Source organism: Oncorhynchus masou, unplaced genomic scaffold (genome assembly GCF_036934945.1).
Source record: "Oncorhynchus masou masou isolate Uvic2021 unplaced genomic scaffold, UVic_Omas_1.1 unplaced_scaffold_521, whole genome shotgun sequence".
NCBI classification, from domain to species: Eukaryota; Metazoa; Chordata; class Actinopteri; order Salmoniformes; family Salmonidae; genus Oncorhynchus; species Oncorhynchus masou.
In genome coordinates this window covers 225,738-239,975 of record NW_027011617.1, presented here as the reverse complement: position 1 = coordinate 239,975, position 14,238 = coordinate 225,738, and the positions used below count along the sequence as shown (strand labels likewise).

Sequence of the window (14,238 nt, the reverse complement as noted above, 5' to 3'; positions counted from 1 at the left end):
TAACCTCTCTCTCATCCCCACTGTGTTGAGGACTATAAGGCACAAACTAAATAATGTATATCACTGTACCGTGTGTGTAACCTCTCTCTCCTCTGGGTGGAGGACGATAGAACACAGACTAAATATAGTATATTACTGTACAGTGTGTGTAACCTCTCCCATCCTCACTGTGTGGAGGACTATAGGACACAGACTAAATAAAGTATATTACTATACAGTGTGTGTAAGCTCTCTCCGCTGGGTGGAGGACTATAGAACACAGACTAAATATAGTATATTACTGTACAGTGTGTGTAACCTCTCTCATCCTCACTGTGTGGAGGACTATAGGACACAGACTAAATAAAGTATATTACTATACAGTGTGTGTAAGCTCTCTCCGCTGTGTGGAGGACTATAGGACACAGACTAAATAAAGTATATTACTGTACAGTGTGTGTAACCTCTCTCTCCCCACTATGTGGAGGACCATAGGACATAGACTAAATAAAGTATATCACTACAGTGTGTGTAACCTCTCTCTCCCCACTATGTGGAGGACCATAGGACATAGACTAAATAAAGTATATCACTACAGTGTGTGTAACCTCTCTCTCTCCACAGTGTGGAGGACTATAGGACACAGATTAAATAAAGTATATCACTGTACCGTGTGTGTAACCTCTCTCTCCCCGCTGTGTGGAGGACTATAAGGCACAAACTAAATAATGTATATTACTGTACAGTGTGTGTAACCTCTCTCTCTCCACTGTGTGGAGGACTATAGGACATAGACTAAAGTATATCACTGTATAGTGTGTGTAACCTCTCTCTCCCCAATTTGTGGAGGACTATAGGACATAGACTAAAGTATATCACTGTACAGTGTGTGTAACCTCTCTCCTCACGGTGTGGAGGACTATAGGACACAGACTAAATAAAGTATATTACTGTACAGTGTGTGTAATCTCTCTCTCTCTCCACTGTGTGGAGGACTATAAGGCACAAACTAAATAATGTATATTACTGTACAGTGTGTGTAACCTCTCTCATCCCCACTGAGTGGAGGACTATAGGACACAGACTAAATAAAGTATATCACTGTACAGTGTGTATAACCTCTCTCTCATCCCCACTGTGTTGAGGACTATAAGGCACAAACTAAATAATGTATATCACTGTACCGTGTGTGTAACCTCTCTCTCCTCTGGGTGGAGGACGATAGAACACAGACTAAATATAGTATATTACTGTACAGTGTGTGTAACCTCTCCCATCCTCACTGTGTGGAGGACTATAGGACACAGACTAAATAAAGTATATCACTGTACAGTGTGTGGAGGACTATAGGACATAGACTAAATAAAGTATATTACTGTACAGTGTGTGTAACCTCTCTCATCCCCACTGAGTGGAGGACTATAGAACACAGACTAAATATAGTATATTACTGTACAGTGTGTGTAACCTCTCTCATCCTCACTGTGTGGAGGACTATAGGACACAGACTAAATAAAGTATATTACTATACAGTGTGTGTAAGCTCTCTCCGCTGTGTGGAGGACTATAGGACACAGACTAAATAAAGTATATTACTGTACAGTGTGTGTAACCTCTCTCTCCCCACTATGTGGAGGACCATAGGACATAGACTAAATAAAGTATATCACTACAGTGTGTGTAACCTCTCTCCCCCACTATGTGGAGGACCATAGGACATAGACTAAATAAAGTATATCACTACAGTGTGTGTAACCTCTCTCTCTCCACAGTGTGGAGGACTATAGGACACAGATTAAATAAAGTATATCACTGTACCGTGTGTGTAACCTCTCTCTCATCCCCACTGTGTTGAGGACTATAAGGCACAAACTAAATAATGTATATTACTGTACAGTGTGTGTAACCTTTCTCTCTCCACTGTGTGGAGGACTATAGGACATAGACTAAAGTATATCACTGTATAGTGTGTGTAACCTCTCTCTCCCCAATGTGTGGAGGACTATAGGACATAGACTAAAGTATATCACTGTACAGTGTGTGTAAACTCTCTCATCCCCGCTGTGTGGAGGACTATAGGACACAGACTAAATAAAGTATATTACTGTACAGTGTGTGTAACCTCTCTCTCATCCCCACTGAGTGGAGGACTATAAGGCACAAACTAAATAAAGTATATCACTGTACCGTGTGTGTAACCTCTCTCTCCCCCACTATGTGGAGGACCATAGGACATAGACTAAATAAAGTATATTACTGTACCGTGTGTGTAACCTCTCTCTCCCCCACTATGTGGAGGACTATAGGACATAGACTAAAGTATATCACTGTACAGTGTGTGTAACCTCTCTCTCTCACTGTGTGGAGGACTATAGGACATAGACTAAATAAAGTATATTACTATACAGTGTGTATAACCTCTCTCCTCACGGTGTGGAGGACTATAGAACACAGACTAAATAAAGTATATTACTATACAGTGTGTATAACCTCTCTCTCATCCCCGCTGTGTGAAGGACTATAGGACACAAACTAAATAAAGCATATCACTGTACCGTGTGTGTAACCTCTCTCTCCCCACTATGTGGAGGACCATAGGACACAGACTAAATATAGTATATTACTGTACAGTGTGTGTAACCTCTCTCTCTCCACTGTGTGGAGGACTATAGGACATAGACTAAAGTATATCACTGTATAGTGTGTGTAACCTCTCTCTCCCCAATTTGTGGAGGACTATAGGACATAGACTAAAGTATATCACTGTACAGTGTGTGTAACCTCTCTCCTCACGGTGTGGAGGACTATAGGACACAGACTAAATAAAGTATATTACTGTACAGTGTGTGTAACCTCTCTCTCATCCCCACTGTGTGGAGGACTATAAGACACCAACTAAATAATGTATATTACTGTACCGTGTGTGTAACCTCTCTCTCCGCTGGGTGGAGGACTATAGAACACAGACTAAATAAAGTATATCACTGTACAGTGTGTGTAACCTCTCTCATCCCCACTGAGTGGAGGACTATAGGACATAGACTAAATAAAGTATATTACTATACAGTGTGTATAACCTCTCTCCTCACGGTGTGGAGGACTATAGAACACAGACTAAATAAAGTATATTACTATACAGTGTGTATAACCTCTCTCTCATCCCCGCTGTGTGAAGGACTATAGGACACAAACTAAATAAAGCATATCACTGTACCGTGTGTGTAACCTCTCTCTCCCCACTATGTGGAGGACCATAGGACACAGACTAAATATAGTATATTACTGTACAGTGTGTGTAACCTCTCTCTCATCCCCACTGTGTGGAGGACTATAAGACACCAACTAAATAATGTATATTACTGTACCGTGTGTGTAACCTCTCTCTCCGCTGGGTGGAGGACTATAGAACACAGACTAAATAAAGTATATCACTGTACAGTGTGTGGAGGACCATAGGACATAGACTAAATAAAGTATATTACTTCACAGTGTGTGTAACCTCTCTCTCATCCCCACTGTGTGGAGGACCATAGGACATAGACTAAATAAAGTATATCACTACAGTGTGTGTAACCTCTCTCATCCCCACTGTGTTGAGGACTATAAGGCACAAACTAAATAATGTATATCACTGTACCGTGTGTGTAACCTCTCTCTCCGCTGGGTGGAGGACTATAGAACACAGACTAAATATAGTATATTACTGTACAGTGTGTGTAACCTCTCTCATCCTCACTGTGTGGAGGACTATAGGACACAGACTAAATAAAGTATATTACTATACAGTGTGTGTAAGCTCTCTCCGCTGTGTGGAGGACTATAGGACACAGACTAAATAAAGTATATTACTGTACAGTGTGTGTAACCTCTCTCTCCCCACTATGTGGAGGACCATAGGACATAGACTAAATAAAGTATATCACTACAGTGTGTGTAACCTCTCTCTCCCCACTATGTGGAGGACCATAGGACATAGACTAAATAAAGTATATCACTACAGTGTGTGTAACCTCTCTCTCTCCACAGTGTGGAGGACTATAGGACACAGATTAAATAAAGTATATCACTGTACCGTGTGTGTAACCTCTCTCCCCCGCTGTGTGGAGGACTATAAGGCACAAACTAAATAATGTATATTACTGTACAGTGTGTGTAACCTCTCTCTCTCCACTGTGTGGAGGACTATAGGACATAGACTAAAGTATATCACTGTATAGTGTGTGTAACCTCTCTCTCCCCAATTTGTGGAGGACTATAGGACATAGACTAAAGTATATCACTGTACAGTGTGTGTAACCTCTCTCCTCACGGTGTGGAGGACTATAGGACACAGACTAAATAAAGTATATTACTGTACAGTGTGTGTAATCTCTCTCTCTCTCTCCACTGTGTGGAGGACTATAAGGCACAAACTAAATAATGTATATTACTGTACAGTGTGTGTAACCTCTCTCATCCCCACTGAGTGGAGGACTATAGGACACAGACTAAATAAAGTATATCACTGTACAGTGTGTATAACCTCTCTCTCATCCCCACTGTGTTGAGGACTATAAGGCACAAACTAAATAATGTATATCACTGTACCGTGTGTGTAACCTCTCTCTCCTCTGGGTGGAGGACGATAGAACACAGACTAAATATAGTATATTACTGTACAGTGTGTGTAACCTCTCCCATCCTCACTGTGTGGAGGACTATAGGACACAGACTAAATAAAGTATATTACTATACAGTGTGTGTAAGCTCTCTCCGCTGGGTGGAGGACTATAGAACACAGACTAAATATAGTATATTACTGTACAGTGTGTGTAACCTCTCTCATCCTCACTGTGTGGAGGACTATAGGACACAGACTAAATAAAGTATATTACTATACAGTGTGTGTAAGCTCTCTCCGCTGTGTGGAGGACTATAGGACACAGACTAAATAAAGTATATTACTGTACAGTGTGTGTAACCTCTCTCCCCCACTATGTGGAGGACCATAGGACATAGACTAAATAAAGTATATCACTACAGTGTGTGTAACCTCTCTCCCCACTATGTGGAGGACCATAGGACATAGACTAAATAAAGTATATCACTACAGTGTGTGTAACCTCTCTCTCCCACAGTGTGGAGGACTATAGGACACAGATTAAATAAAGTATATCACTGTACCGTGTGTGTAACCTCTCTCTCATCCCCACTGTGTTGAGGACTATAAGGCACAAACTAAATAATGTATATTACTGTACAGTGTGTGTAACCTCTCTCTCTCCACTGTGTGGAGGACTATAGGACATAGACTAAAGTATATCACTGTATAGTGTGTGTAACCTCTCTCTCCCCAATGTGTGGAGGACTATAGGACATAGACTAAAGTATATCACTGTACAGTGTGTGTAAACTCTCTCATCCCCGCTGTGTGGAGGACTATAGGACACAGACTAAATAAAGTATATTACTGTACAGTGTGTGTAACCTCTCTCTCATCCCCACTGAGTGGAGGACTATAAGGCACAAACTAAATAAAGTATATCACTGTACCGTGTGTGTAACCTCTCTCTCTCCCCACTATGTGGAGGACCATAGGACATAGACTAAATAAAGTATATTACTGTACCGTGTGTGTAACCTCTCTCTCTCCCCACTATGTGGAGGACTATAGGACATAGACTAAAGTATATCACTGTACAGTGTGTGTAACCTCTCTCTCTCCACTGTGTGGAGGACTATAGGACATAGACTAAATAAAGTATATTACTATACAGTGTGTATAACCTCTCTCCTCACGGTGTGGAGGACTATAGAACACAGACTAAATAAAGTATATTACTATACAGTGTGTATAACCTCTCTCTCATCCCCGCTGTGTGAAGGACTATAGGACACAAACTAAATAAAGCATATCACTGTACCGTGTGTGTAACCTCTCTCTCCCCACTATGTGGAGGACCATAGGACACAGACTAAATATAGTATATTACTGTACAGTGTGTGTAACCTCTCTCTCATCCCCACTGTGTGGAGGACTATAAGACACCAACTAAATAATGTATATTACTGTACCGTGTGTGTAACCTCTCTCTCCGCTGGGTGGAGGACTATAGAACACAGACTAAATAAAGTATATCACTGTACAGTGTGTGGAGGACTATAGGACACAGACTAAATAAAGTATATTACTTCACAGTGTATGTAACCTCTCTCATCCCCACTGAGTGGAGGACTATAGGACACAGACTAAATAAAGTATATCACTGTACAGTGTGTATAACCTCTCTCTCATCCCCACTGTGTTGAGGACTATAAGGCACAAACTAAATAATGTATATCACTGTACCGTGTGTGTAACCTCTCTCTCCGCTGGGTGGAGGACTATAGAACACAGACTAAATATAGTATATTACTGTACAGTGTGTGTAACCTCTCCCATCCTCACTGTGTGGAGGACTATAGGACACAGACTAAATAAAGTATATTACTATACAGTGTGTGTAACCTCTCTCCGCTGGGTGGAGGACTATAGAACACAGACTAAATATAGTATATTACTGTACAGTGTGTGTAACCTCTCATCCCCACTGTGTGGAGGACTATAGGACACAGACTAAATAAAGTATATCACTGTACAGTGTGTGTAACCTCTCTCTCCGCTGTGTGGAGGACTATAGGACACAGACTAAATAAAGTATATTACTGTACAGTGTGTGTAACCTCTCTCTCCCCACTATGTGGAGGACCATAGGACATAGACTAAATAAAGTATATCACTACAGTGTGTGTAACCTCTCTCTCCCCACTATGTGGAGGACTATAGGACACAGATTAAATAAAGTATATCACTGTACCGTGTGTGTAACCTCTCTCTCCCCGCTGTGTGGAGGACTATAAGGCACAAACTAAATAATGTATATTACTGTACAGTGTGTGTAACCTCTCTCTCTCCACTGTGTGGAGGACTATAGGACATAGACTAAAGTATATCACTGTATAGTGTGTGTAACCTCTCTCTCCCCAATTTGTGGAGGACTATAGGACATAGACTAAAGTATATCACTGTACAGTGTGTGTAACCTCTCTCCTCACGGTGTGGAGGACTATAGGACACAGACTAAATAAAGTATATTACTGTACAGTGTGTGTAATCTCTCTCTCTCTCTCCACTGTGTGGAGGACTATAAGGCACAAACTAAATAATGTATATTACTGTACAGTGTGTGTAACCTCTCTCTCTCCGCTGGGTGGAGGACTATAGAACACAGACTAAATAAAGTATATCACTGTACAGTGTGTGGAGGACTATAGGACATAGACTAAATAAAGTATATTACTGTACAGTGTGTGTAACCTCTCTCATCCCCACTGAGTGGAGGACTATAGAACACAGACTAAATAAAGTATATCACTGTACAGTGTGTGTAACCTCTCTCATCCCCACTGTGTGGAGGACTACAGAACACAGACTAAATAAAGTATATCACTGTACAGTGTGTGGAGGACTATAGGACATAGACTAAATAAAGTATATTACTGTACAGTGTGTGTAACCTCTCTCATCCCCACTGAGTGGAGGACTATAGAACACAGACTAAATAATGTATATCACTGTACAGTGTGTGTAACCTCTCTCTCTCCGCTGGGTGGAGGACTATAGAACACAGACTAAATAAAGTATATCACTGTACAGTGTGTGGAGGACTATAGGACACAGACTATAAGGCACAAACTAAATAAAGTATATCACTGTACCGTGTGTGTAACCTCTCTCATCCCCACTGTGTGGAGGACTATAGGACACAGACTAAATAAAGTATATCACTGTACAGTGTGTAACCTCTCTCTCCCCACTGTGTGGAGGACTATAGGACACAGACTAAAGTATTTCACTGTACAGTGTGTGTAACCTCTCTCTCCTCACTGTCCCAGGTGTTGGTCAGTAACACTCTATCCTCTCTGAGTGGATCATCTGCTCCTCGTGTTTACTGTGAACACCTCAACATCAGTGTGTGTCCCCTCACAGAGACCAGCAAGAAGGTAACACTACACGGGCACACACACACACTCACAATTCCTCTTTGGTTCCGTGAAGTTAAATTTCCCTCCTTTCTTTTTCCATGTTTCTCTGTCAGTTCTCAGTGAACGTGTACAACCCTCTAGCTCGTCCAGTCAGTTGGCCAGTTAGACTGCCAGTCAACGGGACGGCCTACAGTATCTCAGATGCTAAGGGCAAGGCTGTGGACAGTCAGGTTGGTCTGTCTGTTCTGATAATGGTTGTCATATGTCGTTGTTCAATAACCTTTGTTATGACAGTTATGTATTGTGTGTGTATTTGCGTTTTGTGAGAGTACCCCACTCTATCCCCACCCCCCCCCAGGTGGTCCCAGTGTCGCAGGCCACAGCGGCGGTGCGACGGGGCAGGGGGTACGCTGTCAACGAACTGTTGTTCCAGGTTCAGGCCCCTCCCCTGGGCTACAGCACCTACTCTGTCTCCCTGCTTCAGAACGGCCCTCCATCTCCTCAGTCCTCTCCACTGCCCAGGGCTCCCAAGGCTATACAGAACAAGGTCTGGTCTTATGGCTGGACACAAACGTACTTTCTACTATGAAAGCAAATATTTGATGTTTTGATTTCATGTCATCAATGGAGACCAATATTCCAAAATGTACAATGTCTCCGTTAATGATGACATATCTATGTATAAAGTGAGTTGGAAAGGTGTTGTTTTAAGTTTGGAAAGTTTTGTATCTAGGTTTGGATGTCACCTGTTCTGTCACTTTGTGTCTCCTCTAGTTTCTCAGGGTGACCTTTGACCCAGAGACGGGTCTCCTCAGCAGCCTCAGTAACCTGGAGACACAACAGACTGTCAAACTGTCACAGAACTTCTACTGGTCTGTACTACTTACTCTCTCTCTACCCTTCCCTCTCTCTCTCTACCCTTCCCTCTCTCTCTCTACCTCTCCATTTCTCTCTACCCTTCCCTCTCTCTCTACCCTTCCCTCTCTCTACCTCTCCATTTCTCTCTACCCTTCCCTCTCTCTACCTCTCCATTTCTCTCTACCCTTACCTCTCTTCCTCTCCATTTCTCTCTACCCTTCCCTCTCTCTCTCTACCTCTCCATTTCTCTCTACCCTTCCCTCTCTCTCTCTACCTCTCCATTTCTCTCTACCCTTCCCTCTCTCTACCTCTCCATTTCTCTCTACCCTTCCCTCTCTTCCTCTCCATTTCTCTCTACCCTTCCCTCTCTCTTCCTCTCCATTTCTCTCTATTGTTCCCTCTCTCTCCATTTCTCTCTACCCTTCTCTCTCTCTCTCTCCATTTCTCTCTACCCTTCTCTCTCTCTCTCTCCATTTCTCTCTACCTCTCCATTTCTCTCTACCCATCCATTTCTCTCTTCCACTCCTTACTATTCTCTCTACCCTTCCATAATTATTTCTCCCTCTGTCTCTCTCCCCAACCTTCTTCTTTACTCTCACTGTGTGCTAGCATTGTCACATTGGGGGATTTTCTGTCATCTTTGTTCTGTGTATGTTTGTCCAGGTACAACGCTAGCGATGGTAACAACTCAGAGAGTATTCAGATGTCAGGGGCCTACATCTTCAGACCTAACACCTCTACCCCTTTCATCATCAGCAAGACGGCTAAGATAGAAACACTACAGGTACCTACTACATTATACTTCATCTAGTCTCTTTACTTGCATGTGTTTCAATATAATTCAATATGCATGAGACCCACTAAACGTTCAAGAGATTCATTCCAGTCATCTCACAATTTCTAGTCTCTGCCTTAACCCCCTTCTCCTGTCTTATTCCCCCCCTCCTCCTCACTCTCCCCCCCTCCTCCTCCTCACTCTCCCCCTCCTCTTCCCCCCCCCTCCATCAGAATTCCGTGGTGCAGGAGGTGAGACAGTGGTTCAGTCCCTGGGTCTCTCAGGTGGTCCGTCTCTACACAGACAGCAGGGCTCTGGAATTGGAGTGGACTGTCGGCCCGGTGCCTATAGGGTGAGGAAGGGGCTCAGAGCCACATGGGCCCTGGTCACAGATAATGCACTGGAAGGAGAATGGAACGTTATTGAGACAGCCTGTGCATGTCTGGCAGAAGGATTGAGTCTTTAACAGACTAGAAAGTATTCCTGTACCATAGATTATAGTGTATCATGTTCTCTCTCTGCCTCCCCCCTTCTCTCTATCTGCCCCCTCCCATCAGTGATGACCTGGGTAAAGAGGTGATAAGTCGTCTAGACAGCAACATCAACTCCTCTGGTGTCTTCTACACTGACTCTAATGGCAGAGAGGTGCTGCAGAGACGGTGAGGGACCTGTGTGTGTTTCCCAACTCTACGCATCAGTATGTGTTGATGATGGAGTACTGTATTCCAGTAGTGTGTTCAGACACACAGTATACACCCTAATGCGTTGTATATCTGTCTCTGACAGGAAAGACTACCGGCCCACGTGGAACCTGAGACAGTCTGAGCCAATTGCTGGCAACTACTATCCTATCAACTCTCGAGCTTACATTAAGGTGTGTCTCATTGGTCATACACCCCGGTCTGACACTTCCTCTTCTCTCTCGCTCTCATGATCATGCACTTTCTTTTCCTCTTCCCACTTAGTTCCTTTTTCTGTGGTAGACTCTCCCTCCTGTTCTCTTCACTCTGTTTTACAAGTTCATGTGATATTATCTGACTATAGTAAATGGTGACTTCCACTGTGTGTATGTGCAGGATGACAAGGACCAGCTGACTGTAGTGACGGACCGTTCTCAGGGAGGGGGCAGCATCCAGGATGGATCACTGGAGATCATGGTAACACACACTCTCTCACTACTCTTCATTTTTCATGTGATAGGATTTTGGCATCAAAGACATCTGTTGTGTGTGTTTCACGTCTCACCTCTTTCCCCCGGCTCCACACCCTGTCTATCTTTATCACTGTCACATCTGACACACTCCATCCACACGACCCCCCCAGCTCCACCGTAGGTTGCTGTATGATGACGTCCGGGGTGTAGGTGAGCCCCTCAACGAGACGTCTGACATTTACCCAGAAGGCCTGGTGGTTCGTGGTCGCCACCTCCTCTCCCTCAGCCCCCCTGCCACGGCTGCTGACACACACCGCCCCCTAGCACAGGAAGTGGTACTGCAGCCTCTCATCACGTTCACCGACGGAGAGCTGCACCCGAGTACCAGGCTGGAGGTGAGAGAGAGAGAGCCCATCGCAAATGATTCTTTCCTCAAGTTCTCCTCCTTGCCTCTTTCTCAACCGTATTGGAGAAGGTTCAAGGTCCCACCCCCTCAGGCCTTCTTCAATGGATTGAGAAAGAGGTGAGGCATCTAGGAAAGGAGGGAGAGTGAAGGAGGAGGCTGATTGAGGAACAGTTATCAGCTCTGCAGATGAAATGTGTCACTTTGGACTATTGAAATGAACCAATCTTTGAACCCCCCACCTCAGTTCTCTGGGCTACAGGCAATGCTGCCCCCTGCTGTTCACCTGTTGACAGTGTCTCAGTGGGACCAGGACACAGTGCTGCTCAGACTGGAGCATCAGTACCAAGCTTCAGAGAGCAAGGAGCATTCCCAACCTGTTACTGTTAATCTGCAGGTTAGTGATATGTAATACTGTATATACACACACACCATACAGAGACTGTGGTTCTAAGGCTGGAGCACCAGCAGCAAGCCCAGGAGAGCATTCAGTCTCACTGTTAGGTTCGTGGTGAACACACACACAGTGCTGCTCAGACTGGAGCATCAGTATCGGGCTATGGAGAGCAAGATGAACTGTCAACCTACAGGTTCAGAACTCCCACACGTATGCATACGAGCCATAAACCTTTTACTAATACCATACAGTCCTGTCTCAACGTGATGTAACAACTGTTATTCACAAGTTAATTAATTTCAAACCGCTTTGAAAACATGAAAGCAATGTAGATACTGACAGATGATCTACTCTCCGTCAGTCACTCACACTCTGCTCTCTCTGTAGAAGCTGTTCTCCACTCTGGACGTGCTGGGCGTGTCCGAGATGAACCTGTCAGCCAATCAGTGGAAGGATGAGATGACGCGTCTGGACTGGAAGGCGGAGTCAGGTACACATCACACAGGTGTAACAAATCAACTCTCTGCTTACTCAGCCCTCTAGGACGCGTGAAGACCGCTGACCTGCTTTAGTGTAGCAATTACTTTGTTAGTGCGTTGTGGGGCTTGTTGCTCTGTTCATTGCACAGAGCTTGATGCCTGTTGTCTCCATTTGCCTCAGGTGAGAAGCCCCTGCCAAAGAGAGGGGGAGACCCCTCTGTGTGGGAGGTGAACCTCAAGCCCATGGAGATACGCACCTTCCTGCTCCGTGTCAGGCAGAGATAGTCAATCACCAACCTCCGTTCCAGAACTAGCCAATGATCAATCCCTGTGGCTTAGCAATTATGAACTCACTGCCTTGATTGGATGTAAATAATTTGGAGTCTGAGTACATGAAGATGAATCAAATGAACAGGATTTCTTGTCATAATTGATTGACAGGAGTGGGTTTTAAATGAGCTCCTATAAAAGAGCTTCTTTGAAGCCGCTGAACAATTCCTTTATGTTGTAATTTTACAGCGCCAATACCACAACCTTCCTAGTATTTCAAAGCCATTTTCCGTAACTACTTATTACTAAATCGTCATTGTCATTTGTCTCTAACATCAATAAACTATTCACACACACACACACACCTGTTACCAATATATATGTTCTGATTCACATACTGGTGCACATTTTCTACATGCCGAGTGAATATTCTGTGCAATAAGCGATTTTTATTCCTCTCGTAATTAAATGCCTTTTTCAAATGAGTGGTTTAGGCTGCATTTACACGGGCAAAAGATCCAATCTGATTGGTCATAAGACCAATTAGTGGCATAAGATGAGAATTGAACAGCTTGTGTGTTGAATCAGATCAATGTGCAGCTGATATTAAACCCAGGTTGTTTCTCAGTGTGTTACCTCACCCATTCCTCCACATGACTATAATATGTACATGGAAGTCAAAGCACATTGACAATTACACAACAGCTGTTATAAAAATTAACCATCAGTAAAAGCTATTTTTCACCAGAACAAATGAGTTCTCCACACTTGCCATAAAGACTTTTATTAGACTGTCACAACAGTCATAAATAAAACAGAATTGATGCTTCACTTCAGTATGAAGCCAGTATGTGTATTTCCAATACAGGGCGAACTAGACATCCCATAATGAAGTTGCCCATAGATGCTGATACTGGGTCAGTTTTGCATTCTCCCCACTAATGGTAATGTAGAGGATTGGGGGAGGGGAAGCTGATCCTAGATTGGTACCAAGGGGGAAACTTCACCCCAGAGTCATAACCGGAGTTCAAAGTTAGTTATGTCTGGGGCCTGGAGTTTCACCTGGTTGCTTTGTCATGATTGTGTCCAGTATACCTTAGTGGACAGATTCTGCTGAGCTGGACATGAGGATACCAAGTGGGAGGGAAGAAATCACTCCATCTGGTCAGTCTGTTCCAGGTCATGGGAGTAACAGCATTTTTCACCATGTGTGCATTTACCCTGGAGGGGGGAACATATGCAAATCATATGTAAGACATAATCATTGTGTCCTATGGAAAGTAATGAATGACATAGATGTTCCACTAGACACGAGCGGAGTGAAACTGACCTTCCTTTCCCACAGAACGCATAGAGCCCCGTGTTGATTATCCCTTTTACACCAAGGCTCGAATTTAACATATTTACCACTAGAAATGTGTTCAACATCCACTGAAGTAGCGAGCAAGTTACCAAGATTGCTTGGTTACCAAGGCAACTACTGTAGCTAACAGACTCGCTAGCTAACCCAACCATCAGTCTGAGCTGGCTATTAAGAAAATCAAATTAAAAACAACACTTTTTCCAATTAGACTTACTTTAAAAAGCAGCTCAAACAAAATATGTTTAAGCCCTTCAATTCTACCGTTATGCGAAATATAGGGAAATATCGCAAGCTCTAGAATGCCCTTCAATTCTACCGTGCGTTATAGGGAAATATCGCAAGCTCTAGAATGCCCTTCAATTCTACCGTGCGTTATAGGGAAATATCGCAAGCTCTAGAATGCCCAAATCTACCGTCGTTATAGGGAAATATCTACTCTAGAATGCGTTATAGGCGAAGGGAAATATCGCAAGCTCTAGAATGCCCTTCAAATCTACCGTTATAGGAAATATCGTTATAGGGGAAATATCGCAAGCTCTAGAATGCCCTTCAATTCT

General features: G+C 43.5%; 1 protein-coding gene across 1 annotated transcript in view; it reads left to right on the top strand.

Moving 5' to 3' along the window:
• The window catches only part of LOC135535856 (lysosomal alpha-mannosidase-like), a 65,897-nt gene extending 52,952 nt beyond the window's left edge, over positions 1–12,945 (top strand). Inside the window, 13 exon segments of the mRNA XM_064962276.1 lie at positions 7,894–8,001; positions 8,097–8,213; positions 8,342–8,530; positions 8,758–8,855; positions 9,505–9,625; positions 9,850–9,968; positions 10,174–10,275; positions 10,403–10,490; positions 10,693–10,773; positions 10,940–11,164; positions 11,420–11,569; positions 11,957–12,059; positions 12,230–12,945. Of these exon segments, the coding sequence (XP_064818348.1) occupies positions 7,894–8,001; positions 8,097–8,213; positions 8,342–8,530; positions 8,758–8,855; positions 9,505–9,625; positions 9,850–9,968; positions 10,174–10,275; positions 10,403–10,490; positions 10,693–10,773; positions 10,940–11,164; positions 11,420–11,569; positions 11,957–12,059; positions 12,230–12,333 (1,605 nt within the window). The 3' untranslated portion in view covers positions 12,334–12,945.
• The last annotated feature ends 1,293 nt before the right edge of the window (positions 12,946–14,238 follow it).